Below are 18,875 nucleotides of genomic sequence, written 5' to 3'. Positions count from 1 at the left end.
ATATTTTGCAATTTCATCACATTTAAAACTCCAACTCTTCTTGTTACGTGCATCATCTTAAGCAGGAGTTCTTTCCTACCTTCTGCGTTAGCTTCCTTTTCCCAGTTAATCCCTACCCTTCCAACACTAGGCTGTGGAAGAGGAAAATTTTGCACATGCCATCATTGCGAGCCATACTTCCAGTAGCTCTTGGCAGCTCTTACCTTGCTGTCACACTCTATATATAAACCCCTCGCATCCCTACTGCGAGAAAAGCACAAAGGTCCCAGGGCTCCAAGTCAGGATGCAACATAAGCTTACCCTTCAGAAGACTTGATCACAATTCAGTTCATTGCTCATTACTGCAGTGGAACAGGACTAACCTGAGCTAAAATTACCAGCCATTGGACCACTGAACAGGGCTTCAAAACACAGGTCCATGTTTCTGATAACAGAAGAGAGAAAAAAATCTGATTTCAATGAATTGTCTGCTTACTACAGCTCTTAATTTCTAATTGACCAGGTAATTATGCCAGGAAGAAGGCCACAATTATTTATAAAACCTATCAATCAAGTTATTACCCAGGTACACTGTTCCCTTAGTGAGCTGCACAAAACACGACCTGCTAAAAACCTAAGAGAAACAATGTGGCACAAGCACTGTTCCACCTGAGGAAAAATAGAAAAAACATATATATTCAGAGTCATCAACTTCCCAGGGTAATACTGGCCTGTTATCACAGGCTTCTTGGAAGACCTCTTCCCTGTCCCACTGGCGTGCTTCCGAGAGCTGATAGCCAGGTCTGTGCACTACGGGTAACCAGTCCCACTTTGTAAGGAGAATGCACAAGCTGAGGGACTTTATGTGAGGGTAGGAGCCTACCTGTTCTCCATGTACCTCATCTTAAGTTATACTTGCAAATTGTGTAGCTGAATCAGTGTGTAAAAAATACTAGGATACCCGTATTTCTTGGAGACTGTCCTGGACACCAAGCAGGCTAGTTTCTGTAGCCAGACTGTGCTCTATTCTGCACCTGACAACCTTAATGGCTACGGACTGGACAGGCAGGTCCTTGCTAACTGCGAGGATTATATATCATTCAGGACTCTGTTTTGTCCACTAGACACCTACCCTCTTCAGCCACTACACCTAATACTGCATCTTGACTGCCACGAATTTACAGCCAGCCTCACATATCTCTCTGACTATGGCACACTGATCCAGAAAAGATTCAGTATTTTCTACAGAGGCAGCAAATCTACCTCAGAACAGTGCTCTTGCAAACTGAGTAGTTATCCAAAATAGAAGTTTCTCTACCAGTATGAGAACAATAACATTGCAAGTTTTTTAAAAAAGTTACCCCTATACCCAAACAACATGGCGAGTTTTAATTTAATTATCTTCAGGCACTGAGAGACACAGTACTAAACCCAGTTGCTTTTTCTTAGCCATAATTAGAATCTCAGCAAGAGGTAATGTAAAGGATACTTACCACTCTTAATACTATTTCATCAAGTATTAAACACGCAAAGATTCCAAGAGCTACAAGGTATCCTGTGGCTAACTTAAATCACCACAGCTCCAGTGACAGTGCATCCCTTAGCAAGAGAAGAATCATTCTCATTTCCTAAGTTTACACAAATATCTTTCATCAGAACCAGTCTCCGATCAGCGGCTGCTCCTCCCCCCCTTTCTCTTTAAAACTACCAGCTTTATGAGACATTGTCATTAAAAAGATAAACTTCTCATGCCCTTTCCCATTTGCAAATGCAGTCTCATTTCCCATTTGGGCAGACTGCAGAATTAACGAAAAATCTCCTTTCATCAACCCTCTCAAACACAGCTGCCATCACCACTGCTCCAGCAACTCCCACCCAATGGAAAAGCCACCAGTTAGAGCAAAGGGAATTTATCAGTGGGTGAGATACTGCCCTCAGTCCCAGACCTTCTCATTCTAAAACAAGGGGCACACAACTCAGGGCAACCTGGCACACCGTCTCTCTTCCACTGCTGCCAGGGTACATCTCCTGAACTTCTGTGGCCTTGCCTGAAGATGCCCTTCTGGAGAAGGAGCAGCATACACACCTCCTCACCAGCAGTGAAACTCACAGAAGCCATAGAAGATACTTTATGGGATGAAACAGGGAGGAAAGGCAGAGTACATGCAGGCTGCAACAGGGTAAAGACAGCAGGAAGAAGCATCAATGGGTAAGTGGATGCTTATGATAAGGATAAGCATGAAACATGGGCTTAAAGTGAAAAAAAAAATTGTACCTGCTTTTAGTTTACTTCTCTGAAAGTCATTCTTATGTCTTCCCTGTTCCCCCTACCCCTATGCACAGGTGCACATGGACTAGCAGAAATAACAGTGGTGGAGGGAGAGAGCACAAGCCTTTTAGCCAGTTGCTTAGGATTCAGAAAGAGATTTTTGTGAATCTTAATCTTATTAATTGAATCAAATTAATCAAATCTTAATTTGGTCATTGGTAAAATCATCCAGTGGGGAAATCAGAAATGATAGTAAGTGTACAGAATTTTAGCAAGGCCTCATTTATGAAAAAGGCATATTTTAAGTAATTCAGACAATGAAATAATATTTCTGTCATATAAAAGGTATCTTGAAATAACATATTTTTGGCAAACATGGTGACATTTCACATAGTAAAAGCAGGGATGCAACCTTAGATAGGAATCAGCTTCATTTAGGAGCACTAGTGTAATTTCTTACCTGAAAATAATGCTGTTTTAAAAATAAAGTCAACAGCATTCATTTGCACCTGCAGAAACACATATCATATTACTCCAGACTAAGTGGCAAAAGCAAAGTTCAGACACCTTCCAAGCATTCACCCACTTGGTATCGGCAAGCCAACCCCCTAGGCCAGTATGAGCAAACTCTCAGCGTAGTCTGAGGTAATTTTGTATTTTATTGTTGCAAATCTTACAGACATTAGCACTCTGTTAAATAAAGGAATGTAGCACAGTAAATACACCACAACAAAATAGCTGGCCAGAAACCCCCCACTCTGCCCCATCTGAAACAAAAAAACCACTCCTCTCCACCTTACCCTCCCCCCAAATCAAAACACTGCAGCTTCATTACAGAGGTCAGAGACCTGTGGCAAAAACATCAGAGGAATTACATTCAGTAGATGTGCAATATCAACATTCCAGGCTCACATATATTTTTATATATATTTGTATTTATATAGAGAGATCATTATATGTTTACAAAGAACAATATTGTTACAAATACAATAACTATACTTTTCCCAACGCTTTACAATAATTTCTATTCACCCTTTTTACAGAACAATAGTACAACTTCATAGTCTAGGTACTGTGCTAAATATGTACAAGAGATCTCAACCACATTGCTGTCTTCAGAAATACATTTCATTTAGAAAAAAAGGAAAGCAAGCAAACCTGGAAATCCCAACTGAGTCAAATTCAAACAAGACTCAAAACATATGTGTGAAACTTGCCAATAAAAAAATATAAGGGATGTTTCATCCTTAATGTAAACATGGAAGAATTAATCAGACTGTATGAAGCAGCAAGGATGAGAAATAATTCAGGTCTGTCGCTAAAGAAGGAATGTAAACCAGTAGTTTGTTCCTTTGAGTCTGTTAAAAATTCGTGTATGTAATCCAACAAACTGCTGCAACAGTCTACAGAGAACTGCCAGCTTTCCCTTTCAAGCTCCTTTTTCTTGAAACCTTTCCTTTACAAAGTAAAAAGGGATTGCTTACTGTTATCAGAAGTGTGCACACACTATGGACCTCTCAGTTTGCACACAATGTAATTGGGAAAACTGTGACTTTTTGCTAGACTCTGATCATGCAAGCACTCACTTGCTTAATGTTAAGCACCTGTTTACCATGAACTGTTCAAGCACCCAGCTGCCTGCAACTTCACAGAATCTTGGCTGCAAGATTTTCAAAGAAACAGTTGATAAATCTCTAAATACATCTGCATCTTCAGGTCTTCATCATTTCCCCATGAAGTGAGTTAAAGACCCTACCACATGAGCTGGACAGAACCACAGAAACAAGTGAAGCAGAGGGTGTAAACATAGCATGAACCAGAAGCATGATAACTGATTTTCTCAGGCAACTTATGGAAAGGCTGCACTGTATATAATCTAAATTGTACATGGTTATATATCATATTTACATATATTACTATATATATGGAAACTCTGGAAAAAAGTTTGTATGATCATAAACCAGATGCCTACAGTTAAACAATATACTCACAAGTCATTCACTATCTAGTTGCATCAGTCAGGTAGTAGAGGTAAGTACTAACCTGGAATACTAACACTGCTCTCTTGTGCAATCTGCTATTCTGGAGATTTGGATTAAATTATATAACAACAAGAACTGCAGTTAAATCAAGTCATCATACACTAATTTCAACACTAAAATGTATTCACTGACTACAATAGTTTATGCACCACTTTATTATCCCCTTTAAATATTTACTGCTCACAGAAATACAAAGTTTATTTTCTACCTCTGATTGAAATACAAAGTTTATTCTCTGCCTCTGATCAGCCCACAAATACCCATGATTTCTGAAAACCAAAAATGAACCTCCAGCAAGAGTGCTCAATGGCTCTTAGCAGCATTTGCACTAAGTATGCATATGCATATACACACACACACACACACATCCACTTCCATGAATCTCTGTAGTAATGTCTAGGTATCATTACTGGACTGCAAACAACATTTACATTGCACAGTCGACCCCACAACTGAGAAATAAATGACTAAGACCAAGAGCACATTTGCAAAGCAGAAGTGGTTTGTGGCTGTGTGACCTGCTCTGGTTTTCATCTCACTGAGCCTTTCTATCACAGTAAAATTAAGCACAAACTGCTTATTTGAAAGAAATCAACATACTAGCCTGGACTAAATGCATGGTTCAATTTCAGCACATGCACCAGTACACTGTCCTGGTAAAAAGTAACTACAGAGAATTGAGAATTTTTCTCTCACTAGCAAGAGAAGTCATTGCTTTTCCCCACACCCACCCACCCCCCAAAAAAACCCCAACCCAATCCCCCTTTTCCCCTTTTGTCTCTAGCATGCAAGTTAGAGGCCAATCAAATCCTAGATTTCATACATTCCTAGAGTTTATCATCTTCATACAAGTGCATATAGTACACACATATTTCCTTTAAGTGCCATGGATGGAAAAAAATCACAAGTTAAATTATATAACAAAATAAATAGGTTTATTCCCACCTCATCCCTTCCACTCTTATCTATATCATGAACTAAAGGAAAAGTCAATAAAATTAGACAGGTCTTTGGACAAAAATATATGTTAAAACTGGTTCAGAGAACAAAATCACTTAGAATAGTCTGCAGATCTCTTATATTCAAACTTCCATAAATAGCAAGCACAATTTAAAAAAATGTCTATATACACTGGTGCACATGGCTGTGTGCACCAAATTCTGAATTAACTGCCTAGAAAAAGAGCAGCTATTCAGGAAATCCCCTCATTATTTCTCCTGTAGATATTTAAAGATTTTCCCCCTCTCCTTTAACTTCTAAAATAGGCAAGGGACTATAAAAGACATGTTGCATTTAAAAACAAAGTAGAAGAAAACGAAAGAGTTAGAAACCTGGGGGCAGAGAGGGGGAGGCAGCTGTAAAAAATGCCTCCCAAATTACTTAGTGTAAGTAATGCAAGTGTAACATGTTTCAGCAACTCATAGAGTACCTTTTGGGGTCCTACTGTCATGAAGAACTGATGACAGAGGGGAATTAAAAGGTGTGTATTTTGACAGTCCATTTTACAACAGTAGGGTTTACGGAGTTTTCACAAGCAGGTAATTCTTCCTGAAGGCAAAACTATCCTTTTGGTATTCTACTTTCCCTACAGAACCTTTAACACTGAGCTCAGTGCCTGTGGGAAAATAGCGCCAGAAAAGCAGCGTCACAGGCAGGATATCCTAGAGAAGTCTTTGTGCCCTATACTTTTATCTGTTTGGTAAAGATGTATTTTGTTCAGCAACATTTAGTTTACTTAGTTTGTCCAATCATAGCTTCAATAATAAAAGTTATTATGTGGCATGAAGCGGAGTCAATCTTCTTTGTGAATCGCGCTGTGAACAATGCTGCAGTTATCTTCCTGTTTTGCATGTGGAACTGCATGAAGTTTCACTTGTAAAAAGATGCAACCGAAATAGTCCCATAGATATATTTTGCTCCCTCCCAAAATACAGGAAAATGGTGGGAAGAAGATGAAAAAAGGGAGGGAGGACAGAGAGACAGTGTTGTGTTTGTATTGGGCGTGGGGGGTGAGAATGTCTTTGCAGACACAGAAATGCAGTGCTAGAGAGACAAGCACTAATGAGGAAAAACATCCTCCATGCACGTTGTGACGGTGAGGTGTCAGCTTTAGATGTAAACTGGTTGCTCTTGTGCAGTCAACAGTCTGTACATGGCAGCTGGCATAGTCTTCATATGAATCTAGAGGAAATATGGCAAGTTAATCTATGTTCCTAACATGCATACTACAACAGAGGTTGGTGAAGGAACTAGCTAAAGTCATACAGAACAGAAGGGGAAGGTAAAACCGAGTTTTCATACCCTTATTAAAGTATTGCAGCTAGTGATTTTACAAAATCGTATGTTTAATATCAATGAACCATTTGAAGTTGTGGACACTTCATATTTTCAGATTAGGATACTTCTAAAGCACAGGAGAACTATGGCTAAGAAATAAAATAAATGGTGCGCTGGCTTGCTCTCGGTTCCACTTCTTAAAGTTGAGTAGCAACAGGTTAACAGAGGTAGAATCACAGAATTATGGAACAGTTTGAGTTGGAAGGGACCTCTGAAGATCACCCAGTCCAAACTGCCCTGCTGCAGAGACATCTTTCACTAGATCAGGTTCCTTAAAGCCCCATCCAACCTTTGAACACGTCCAGGGAGGGGACATCCACATCTTCTCTAGGCAGCCTGTTCCAGTGTTCCATCACCCTCATCATAAAAAATGTCTTCCTTATGTCCAATCCAAATCTACCCTCTTTCAGTTTAAAGCCATTAATCCTTGTCCTATCACTACGCGCCCTTGTAAAAACTCCCTCTCCAGCTTTCTGGTAGGCCCCCTTTAGGTACTGGAAGGCTGCTATAATACTTCTGTAATACAGAATTTATAGCTGTTTGTTAGCTTTTGCCTCAGAGCCAAGAATCACAGTATCATAGAACCACAGAACGGTATGGGTTGGAAGGGACCTTTAAAGATCATCTACTCCAAACCCTCCTGCCATGGGCAGGGACATTTTCATTGAGTCAGGTTGCTCAAAGTGCCATTGAACCTGACATTCAAACCTTCCAGGGATGTGGCATCCACAGCTTCTCTGGGCAAACTGTTCCAATATTTCACCACACTCACCACAAAATTTACTCTCTTATGTCCAAGCTAAATCTAACCACTTTCAGTTTAAAATCACTGCAGCTTGTCCTTTCACTACAGGCCCAGCTAAAAAGTCTTTCTCTGTCTTTCTGATAAGCCAGTTGTAATTATTGACAGGCCACAACAGGTCGCTCCAGAGCCTTCTCTCCTCCAGGCTGAGCATCTCCAACTTTCTCAGCTTTTCTCAATGGGAGAGGTGTTCCAGCCCACTGACCACTTTTGTGGCCCTCCTCAGGACCTGCTCCAACAGGTCCATGCCTGCCTTGTACTGGGGAGCCCAGAGCTGGCAGCAGTACTCCAGGTGGGGTCTTGATGAGCGCAGAGCAAAGGGGCAGAATCCCCTCCTTCAACCTGCTGCCACGCTTCCTTTTATGCAGCCCAGGGTACAGCTGGCTTTCTGGGCTGCAAGTGGACATTGCTGGGTCTTGTCTAATTTTTCATCCACCATTACCCCCAAGCCCTTCTCTGTAGGACTGCCGTCAATCCCTTCATCTCCCAGTCTGCACTGGTGTTGGGGACTGCCCCGACCCGGGTACTGGATCTTGCACTTGGCCTTGTTGAACTTCATGGAGTTTGCATGGGCCCACTCTTCAAGCCTGTCACGGTCCCTCTGATAGTATTCCTTTCCTCAGCTGCACCACAGAGCTTGGTGTCACCTGCAAACTTGCTGAAGGTGCACTCAATCCTACTGTCTACATTATCGACGAAGACATTAAAAAGTATTGGTCCCAGTATGGTCCCTTGAGGGACACCACTTGTTACTGGTTTCCACTGGTAACAGTGATTAACTGTTATATTGCCTAGACACACTGCCTGCTCTTACCTCACCAACAGCATTTGAGAGAATGTGAACAATTTTCTCATGGGGTGTTGCTACAACACTCTGTCCATTGATTTCAATGATCCGATGGCCGACACGTACACCTCCTCGCTCTGCTATACCTCCTCTCATAAGGCTACAGATCTGTAAGGGAAAGGACAAATTTTTCAGGGTCAGAGGGTTTAGATTACTCATTTTTGCTTGTAAACTGTAAATCAGCATTTAAACACAGAGGTTTTCAACAAATTCTAAAATGTAATCAATCACTGATTCAAATTAAAATTTGTTAGTGACAAGTAACTACTGGATATTCTCTTCCAAGAGCAGAACAAACTGTCAGAAAAGGCTTTTTGTGTTGTACGGCACATATGTTGTGATTTGGAAATTTAAGGGTATATGAATGACCACAGTTTAGCAATGTTCAGAAGGCAGATGCCTTACAACAAAAGGGGATCGAGGACTGTCTTTTGCTTGGTTAGACACAAATGATGCAGATTGAAAGCAACCTCTACCACACATTTTTGTTTCTCTACCTAAAACAGCTTTTCGGTTCCTCTGGCTGACTCTATAAAGTTGTGAAGTAAACAGAGTCAAAGACAAAAAATAACTGTGATTAACTGAGCTTCTATATAGGAGACTTAACACATGTGCAAAGTCCTGCTTACTGTAAGGGAGAAAACAGTTGCCTCTGCCTTCCCACACTGAAACTTATCCACAAATAGATAAGAAGTTTCTTATATATTAAAACTTAACCAGAGAGTGTGGAAGCTACTTACAATCCCATTCTGCACACTGAAGCCCAACTGATATCTGAGGTCCGGTCTCCTGATCAAGACTGTGGTTACTGGAGGACACCTAACTATGTTCAGTTTAACCCGGGCCTGGTTTTTCAAACCCTGAAAAAAGAAATCACCATGAAAAATGCTAGCAAACTCAGTGGAGGTAGCAGGTGATATAAAAAGTGTTAAAATATTGACAGTCCTGAATAAATACCTCTTTGTATGCATTGTAGCAGAATCTCATCACTGAATGACAGACAGTAGCATCAGAATGTTCAGTGAAATGAGTGAAAACATACCAAATTTTTCTTGCTGAGAAGCTGACACAGGTTTTTTTTAAGAAAACTAGTTTCCTGTCAGCAATTTCTCCATTTGATAACACAATCACATATAAAAAGAATATCAAATGGGCCTATGCAGCTCAACAAAAAAGCAATGACCATGGATGGGAATAAAAAGTTAAATAAGTAGCGAAGATAGTTACAAATAAGTGGCTTCCCTAATAGGATATTTTGTCAAGCAAATGGCAGGTCCTGCTCGTATCATGCTTATATAAGCAGTGCTCATAATTTCTGTTTCTCTTCCCCTTCTAAACATCACATTCATCATGAACTCCTTGCTACAAAAAGAAAATTGAAGAAGGAAAGTTTATTTTTACTGGGCAGTAAAACACTGGAACAGATTACCCAGTGAGGCTGTGGAGTATCCAGCCTTGGGGTTATTTAAACCCTAGCGGGCACAGTCCTGAGCAACCTGGTCTACTTTGAACCAAAGTATTGATCTAGACCAGCTTCAGTCGTGACCGCCAGCCTGAGAGACTCTGTGATTGTATGGCTCCATAAAAACTCAAATGTAAAAATGCAGATAACTGATCTGAGCCCTTCTACAACTTTAAGTAGTCAGAGCTCTTGGAGATTGTCAAGACATTTTTCTGAAATGCTTCATTCACACAAAGGATTAGCCATAAATAAATGCATTAATAAAATCCACATGGAGAAAAAATGCTTTATAAAGAATACAGCAACATCCACCCTACTTAATACAACACCTACCAATTTCAGTACCTGCTTCTGAATTCATTTTATAGGTACAATTGAAATCTGGGTCCCACCGCAACTAAGAGGTGTCTGGCACGGACTTGAAAAGGTTAATTCTGAAGAATAATTCCTACTATAGCTAAGGTAATACACTGAAGTATGTACAACCACTTTACTGCTGCTGATTCTGTTGAGCTACACTCCAGATTCAGCAGTGACTTGTGTAACTAGACCGGCACCCTGCCAGGGTGAACTGCCTTAGAGTCTGTTTTCCTGTCAGTCCTTAAACTGGATGTAATCATCACATGGGAAACAGTTGCAGTCACTTCCACACCGTGCTGAGCTCAGCTGGTCTGTTACTGAAAGTGGCTCCAAGAGAATGGGCATGTGAACACCGCATGACAAAACACATGGCCGTGGGAACTGCTTCTACTCCACTCCCAGCAGAAGGGTTTGAATGCTGTCTCTTCCATGACTACGGACTCCTCCATTCTGGTGAGGACTTAGCAGCACACCACACATGCTCAAGGGCCATTCATCTTCTATACGCAGGTCTTCACAACAGCGCACATTATAGAAGATAGGGACTGCTCAACCTGCACTAAGCTGTGAGTTTGACGTTTACTCAAAACTCTGAGGCATTTTTGCTTCATCCTTCTTAATCCAGGAGAGCAGGAGTCATGCAGAATACTGGAGATACCCATTTCTATTAGGAATTTAGGTGTCTAACCTCAGTGATGTGAATTCAGTCAGGTTACATGCCCTCAACAGAGTTGATATCATTGTGCTCTCACTTCCCTGAAGAATGTGCAACTTACTTACATGTATTCCTTGGAAAAAAAGGAATGTGGTCCCCACAAATAATTTTCTAATTTTACAGAAAGCACATATATTTCAAAAGTGGCTGATTTCCAGTATTATGCAGACTGGTAACATATACTGCTCAGAAACAAAACAATTGCATCATTTGACCAACTTATTTGATTATCTAGTCCCTGAGTCTGCTTCTGTTTGTAGGCAGCACCAGATGCTTCTGAAAAAGATACAAGTAGTGTAATACAATTAGGAAACAACCACCACATATGGAAAGCTTCTTCCAAGCTGTCAGTTTGCAGTTGGTTTACAGTCGATCTGTTACAGAGATTACAGCCATAACACTGAAATTATTTCATCTGAAGTGCTTGTGAGATATTCTTAGCTACATAATATTCTCATATTTTCATAGAAGTCCTTACAGCATGCTAAAGAAATCTGAAATCCAGAAACATTTCTGCCACATTCATATGTGTGCTTAGAACATTCAGTGGTATATATACTTGTTACCAGAAGTGCCATATGAACAGCTCCAGATGTATGGTTACGAAGACCTGCAAACACACAATCTTCTCTTTAGAAAGACAAATTAATGGCTAGCAGTTCCTATGGCAACAGCAGTAAGTATCAGCGAGGAACAGAAAGGTCTGCAGAAACTGGGAACACCAAAGCTGGTTGTTTTGAGAAAGTACTGATGAGCCCAACAAAGCCCCACCTGGAAAAGCTCTGAATCAGAGAAGTGTAACTCATCACAGGTGTAGAAATAAAAGTGATGTGGGATAGGAAACAAGTACAGCTAACATGAAAAGTCTAAATTTGCAGGGACTTTTGATCCAGTGAAGCTGGCACAAAGATACTTAATATGAATTCTTTTTTCCTTCACAAATATAAGACAGTTTTTGCCATGCTTTCAGTATGCTAAACTTCCAGGCTATCATTTCTATTCACTGAATCTAAAATGGCTGGTTCAGTGACTTACGGAACTATTACTCATCAGAACTCTGCATCAACATTTTTGGAAACCAAAATGGGAAGTCTTTATAGCAAATATCTTGGTTCAAGTATTAGGAAACTAATTCATGGACAAAAAAATAAAAAATTTACTTTGTAAATGCAAAATTTCCTTTGCAATTTAAAAAAGTACAAAATGCAAAAAAAAGTATTAAATAACTTGTTACAGGAAGTTGCCTAAATTAGTAATATAACACGCATATTCCTAGAAATTCCTAGAGAAGGACATCTGTATAGCACACCACCAGCATTACATTACGTGTCTACGTGTTATGATCTGCAGGAGCTCTGTGGGGCTATTTTGGTAAATAACAAAGTCCATATACCTACATCTCAAACATTCTCTAGTGATGCAACTTTCCAGCTCTTGAAACCCTCATGTTTAAACACCTATTTCCTTGTATGCTACAGCTACCCCAGACACTCTCCAGTTCCAGTTGACCTGTATGCTTTTTGCAGTCACATATTTTTCTGACAATTACAAGAAAGCTCTTATAATTAAAATATCCCATTTAGCTAAGTGAAAAGAAGCATCACACTTTCAAATACTAGGGCAAAGTTTCTACAGAGGATAAGTATGTCTTTACTTCAAAAGTTTTAAAAATAGTTATAAACAAACAAACAAACAAACAAAAGCATCAGCTCTATTTCAGCCAGATTCTAGGAGACATTTAAACAGCTAATATGGCCTAGGGCAGTATTAGGCACCTGTGCCACCATTTGTCACACAAAATTTAAAGTGTGTATCTGGTAATATCTTCCTTCTGAACAAAATATTCTCTTGCAGAGTGAAGTTCTGCACAGAGTCCTTGCCTGTACAAGTAAATGGCACAGCTCACTTTCTGGGAGTCAGAAAATTGGTGTAGCATAATTCTCACTGTAAAGATCATAAAATGGAAAGAGCTATACAAACATTTGGTAAGAAATTACTTAAGAGTTCTATACTTCCTGCTCTCCTATTATGTAATCCTTTTAAAATGTGCAACTTCCAGAAACACTCTCCATACCTTTATAATACTCTGACACGTTGACAGTGGTAAGCCAACCAAACTGGTCCCATTGATTGACATGATCTGGTCCCCTATGTTCAGCTTCCCAGACTTCTCTGCTGGTCCTCCATGCATCATGTTGGCTATGATAACTGTAGGCAAAATGGATCCCCAGCCAGACTCCACAATCACTACACCTAGGATCTCTCCCTTTTGCTTTTCAATGTAAACCTGTATCATAAGAAAAAAGTGTTTCAAAAAAAAGCTTCTTCACACCTATGGAACTGACTAGCACCATCCCTCTCCAAACATTTGTATAACCAACAAACATACACTCTCCCTATTTGCAACATTCATAATTCAATGGCAAAACAAAGTAGTATACACATCTTACTACATTTCATTTGTATTCAAACATGAAATCAAATATCAGCACTACATAATATAGATTTTGCTTAATGCAGAACACACCCCTCACAACTTATTTCTCCATACGAGCAGAGGAAATTGGAGTGGAAGAAGCCCTGGTGCCATGGCCTTTGGCAGACAAAGCTAAAGAGGAAGAGACTTGAAACAGTTTATGACTGTGGATTGGAAAACCATTGCCTGTGTGCTCCAGTGGTGCACTGGCTCATCTTTATTAACCAAGCTGCAAATCCTTTCAGCAAATACAATTCTTTAAAATCTGGAATCAGCCACTTTCACCAACACCCATGACTCTCTAATTTTATATTGTTTACTGTAATCTGTTATATTGTATTAATCTGTTAATTTGTTTTAAATTAATTTTCAAACACATCTGATAATTGTTTGGTAAAAAGAACACAAACAGATGGTATATCTTTTCACTGCTGACAACTTTTGTGTTCGTTGTTTGCCTCTGACGCAGAACGGATGACAGGGTGTTCTAATTGGGAGGATATTCTAGATCAGGGGTCCTCAAACTTTTTAACCAGGGGGCTGGCGCGCGGATGCAGTGGCAGGCAGCCATCTGCAGCTGCTTGTTTTCCCCCCCAACCCCCGGCGGGGAGGGGATGGGGGGGTTCTGTAAATACCGGGGGCCGGATTGAGGACCCTGGGGGGCTGTATCTGGCCCGTGGGCCGTAGTTTGAGGACTCCTGTTCTAGAGTCACTGAGGTCATTTATAGGAAGTATTAATGGTTTTCTGATTTCTGCCAGCGTGGGCCTGCAACCGATACAGAGCATCTTAATGCTGTTATGCAAGAAAAAATTAGACCTACATCTTTGCAGTTTTCAGATTTGGAGAAGTGAATCAGGTCATCGTTGTACATGTCCTGGGTATTGAGCAAGTCACTATATTCCTTCTGGCTAAGGTCTTCTGGGTTGATTCCATTTGCCCTCAGAAACTCCTGGTAGGCCACACTAAATGCTTGACCTATGGACTGTGCAATCAATTGTGCCTGTAGCAGTTCCCAGAGAAGAGAAAAGAAAAAAGTGAAACATTCTGATGGTCTTGTCCACTGATACTTTCACTGTTACAATCACACTGTAAAATGTCAACCATCAAGCTGATGAACCTACAAGTTACGGCAATACAGTTTAAAAAATACTTATGCATTAAAGATTAATTTTAAAGACCCACAAAATGTCAACACATTCACCTGTGCCATGAATCCAGCTGGGTAAGCAATTATAAATATGAAATATAAATAAAGCCATCCTTTCACAGTTAAGAACTGCTAATATAAATGTAAGGAAATACCCACTATAGTGGCTGTAGCCCACACCTACAATTCTTCCCACACATGCAGCTCCCAGATGGTTCTCCATCCTAGCAGAGGCAATGCCATTCTCTGACAAGCCAGCAGTGAAAATGAAAATGTCTACTGGAAAACACAAACCCACATTTAAGAGGGCATTTCCTCCTTTTCTTACCCTGCTTTAAAACCATCACATCTATATTGACTGCTCCTACCTCAGTCACGGATGAATAAAAGGAAAAGGGCAGCCATCAGTGACTGGATCCAGGCCTTGAAGTAACTGGAAACGGTCACACACATCTCCCTCCCCACCCTGCTACCTCCTTCAGCCTTCCTCCCCACATTTCTTGTTTCCCTCTCTCCAGCTCCATGAGTCTGCCAGTTACCTGTCCCTGTCCTTCTCTGCCTGCCCTTTGTGCGCACCCTCTTGCACCTGCAGCTTCCCATCGCCTTCTCTGCACCTAAAGCCACCAAATGTCCCACTCACTACACTGCACTGCTGCCACCACAAATTGTTCCCTATCTGCAGCAGTGGGAGAGAAACTGGGCACAAGGCAGACACGTGGAAAGCTCTGTGTTGTGCAAGGTAGGAGATGCAGCTGGAAACAGCAGACCAGAGGGATGCCTCCCTTGGAGTTAGTGATCACGGTTAGTATGAGACAGGTAACGGAAAGAAGAGGAAAGCAGCACAGCATGGTGCAGAGTACTGCTGTGTATAACTGGCACAATATATGCAGTAAGTACTGTGTAGCGAACAGGAGTTGGACACAGTGTGTACCAAAACAGACCCCTGGAGCACAGTGCTGCTGGCTGTGATGAAGGGAGGGAAGAGGACAGCTCCACAGCTGACAGGCTGGGGGAGTGCTAGCGATGAATGGATACTGCTGAGGTGTATTTTCATACAGCCTACCAGCTCTACTTAAAGTCCTTTTTGGTCTCTAATAAAGGAAGAGTTCCCAACCCTGAAATAAAAACATGATTGTATCTTAAAGCAACTCAAACCTGCTCATGACAACAGGATGATTGCTGAGAAGGCCAATATTTAGCCTGGCAGTATTCACCAATGCTCAGATCAACATAGTTTTGACAGCAAGAACAAGACAGCAAGAAAATGGGAAAACTACACCTCCATAGCTCCGTAACGTGAGGAGATAAACGCAGACTTTACATTCATACACATGTATCTTCTCTCCAGGAAGAGACCAAGTCCCAGTTGGACACCCACCATGTGGACACATCACTAGGATTCAGCTCATTTAAAGATACAGCTCTAAATACAGTTGAAAATCCAGTGCTGTCCTCCTTAGATAAGAACTCTTCCAAGTAGAGACACATTCTGGCCAACAGCCACTTGAGTACTTACAGCTTCTGTGTCAGTTACTGGGTAAATTCTTCTAAAATACCCAGCTGCCCCAGAAGAAGAGAAGGTGACAATGATACATATATGAGTTTTATAGTATGAACAGGCTGTACAACTCCACTGGCTCTACAGTATCTTTGAAGCTGCCATCTCCTTGCTGTTAACAGGTGCTGCAAGGTTTCCATTCTAACTCTTTCTCAGTCATTTGGGTATCTGAGATGAATTTGCAATCTATCTGCAAACTATACCGTGACTAAGGAGAGGTATAATCTCCTGTAACATCTCAGCGTGTTTTCACATCACTGAGCAATGTTTTTCTTTCATCTACAGGCATATACTTTCCAGGCCAACATCCTGTGGCAGAGAGGGGATCACATCCGACACAAATATGGGCTGACCCAAACAAACCACAGAAAGTAATGTCAGTTATCCCCAGAAGGAAACAGAATCCAGCTAGCCAGAGTATTAATAGCAGCCTGGGAAACGGATCCAGGAAGTCTGGATCATAGTCAGACCACCAAAAGCTGAAGGAAAATAAGCTCCAGCCTCTGGTATCTGACTGTTTTTTGCCTTTTCAACTGGCCAGTAAGACAGCAAGCAGTGCCCAAACTTGTGACTAGAAAGACAGGAAAAGCAGCATCAAAGCTGTTTTATTTTCACACCAGTTTCTTGAAAGGCTTTGCAAAAGTGGCCTACATGTTATTTTTTGGGGAAAAAAAAAAATCACAACTTTCTGTGCTCTCTGTCAAAAATTTGTTTGAGGATCAATTCTGTCAGTGCTCTTGTCCTTACTTTTTAACTTCAGCAGTAAGTCATATATGTACATTAATCTGCACCCATATACTTTATACAGACATGGGTTTAGTAGAGATTCATCATTACATAAAATCAGTTGCTTATTCAAGAAAACCTTCCCAAGTCCTTGCTGATACATTACAGAGTGGAAGACACAGGAGTATTTGATAAGAAACTGATTTTCACCTTAGTTCTCTTAAGTAATACTCTGCTATTTGGAGGGCTGAGAACTGAGATCTTTTATTTTCCCAAATTATTAGGGCTAACCTGATTATGATCCTGACAACTACATATCAATCCACTTCAATCTGATATGATTGATTTTACCTTTCAGTTACTGAGCTTTAAAAAGTGTATAAAATCAGCAAGTTATGCACATTGATTGTGAAAACACACTATCAAGTCCCATATCATGTAACTTAGTAACTTGCACCATAGACTAAAATTTACACAGCTGTGTCTCTATTCAGCATACTTTGGGACTGCTGAAATTACCAACTTCCTTTGCTGGCTTTTTGATATGATGTCAGCAACTGCTCCCCGGTACAAGTCTCAAACAAACAAACAAACAAAAAAAATCCCTCGCCTTCTAGTACGTATCAGTGACTGATACTTGATGCAAGATTTAGGATTAGAATTTCTCTAGGAAAATAGGCATATCTGATAGGCTTTCACTCTCACACACGGAATCTGAGCTAGTATTTGTGGCAACTGGACCCTCCTCTCATTGTTACTGAAAAGCACTGAAGGAGCTGGCAGATCGGAAGCATTACTATAAACATCAATTTTGTGAATAAAATGTCATGTGCAAACATGCAAACAGAAGGCATGTTCCTCTACTTAGATGAAGTATTTTGTTGCAGTTAAAGAACAAATGGGACTATTTGCAATGGACTTCAAGCCCACTAAAATGTGCTTACACTTCCACCCCTAGAAAACTACAAGACAGAGTAATTCCTTACATCCTCAGACTCAAAGACATGGCAAATCATTTTGTACTGCCTCTTTCCGTCTTGAGAAGGATGAGATGCTTCCACATTATCCTGGGAGTTAGACCGTGGCATTCGCCTACGAGCCATCAAAACAACTATATTTCCTATATCTGCAATATAAGAAATGGTCCGCAGGGGATGATCCATCATGGTTTCCTGGGGAATACAAAAACCAACATAAGTACCTGTTTCAATGAAGTTCTTATTGCACACCTAGCATTATGAAAACAAACAATATAAGACCTTTGCCAAGTGAAATCTGTAATACCTGTCATGCATGAAGGCAGATGCCAAAAGAAAACAAGAGCTTCACTTTCCAAAAGTAAAGCAAAGAGCAAGTTTTACAAATTAAAGCTGTGTTTTCTGTGGAAAAGCACATACAGGCCCCAATATCGGCATGTGAGTATGCTGGGCATGTATGTGCAAAGGACTATACACTTCAAATTGCCACAAGCAAACATTTTGGGTTACTCTGGACACAATCAATACTTGACACATTATAGCTCATAAGAAGTGAGCTGACTGCAATTAGCTTACCTGCAAATTCTAATAATTTCTACAGTCAGACACACCACAGTAATTTCATGTATGACACAATTCTTGAGCATAGAGCCTGGACTTTTTAAACGACAAATTTTGGCAGGTAGGTGGAAGACTGCTTCAGAAGCCTACTACCACAATACTGACAAAGGTGTCTTTGTGTATACCTGTGTGTCTGCATTCAGTACTTTTATTCTCTGTGTAGAAATGAAGAGGTCTACTTCAGTCATGGGTTGAGATTCACCTTCTGGAGCCTGAAAATAAATGGATTAGTGTCAAACAAACACATTAGGTACATAGTTACTAATTATGTTAGCTTATGAGCAGGGGTGCACCAAGACACAGTCAACAGAACAGCAATGCAAGATAGAGTATTAGACTGCAGAAGCCAAACACAAAGATATGGAAACTATATACATATATGTGAAAGTGAACTGGATATTATTTGAAAAAAATGTTAACACCATAAAAGCTTCACAAATTCAGTAAAAATATACCTGACTGCAACATGAACTATATAAAGATTTCATGACAATCAAAATTATTCTCCCATTTTTCCCACACTATGAATCCCACTTTAAAGAAGGTTTTTCACACA

The 18,875-nt window shown here is 40.4% G+C and overlaps 1 protein-coding gene across 3 annotated transcripts in view; it reads right to left on the bottom strand.

Annotated features, from left to right (window-relative positions):
• Positions 1-2,887: 2,887 nt before the first annotated feature.
• Positions 2,888-18,875, bottom strand: part of APBA1 (amyloid beta precursor protein binding family A member 1) — a 110,083-nt gene continuing 94,095 nt past the window's right edge. For 2 of the 3 annotated variants that reach the window (XM_080371693.1, XM_080371692.1), the window contains 7 exons: positions 18,445-18,531; positions 17,708-17,893; positions 14,111-14,290; positions 12,888-13,100; positions 9,017-9,136; positions 8,244-8,384; positions 2,888-6,471 (listed from right to left, as the gene is read on the bottom strand). In XM_080371693.1, coding sequence (XP_080227819.1) covers positions 6,400-6,471; positions 8,244-8,384; positions 9,017-9,136; positions 12,888-13,100; positions 14,111-14,290; positions 17,708-17,893; positions 18,445-18,531 — 999 coding nt within the window. In that variant the 3' untranslated portion in view covers positions 2,888-6,399. The remainder of the gene's footprint in view (positions 6,472-8,243; positions 8,385-9,016; positions 9,137-12,887; positions 13,101-14,110; positions 14,291-17,707; positions 17,894-18,444; positions 18,532-18,875) is intronic. The other variant, XM_080371694.1, reaches the window with a different exon arrangement.

Source organism: Falco punctatus (assembly GCF_963210335.1).
Source record: "Falco punctatus genome assembly, chromosome: Z".
In the NCBI taxonomy this organism is placed as follows: Eukaryota; Metazoa; Chordata; class Aves; order Falconiformes; family Falconidae; genus Falco; species Falco punctatus.
The sequence above is the reverse complement of the archived record's forward strand: the minus strand, read 5'-3'. Positions and strand labels throughout refer to the sequence as shown.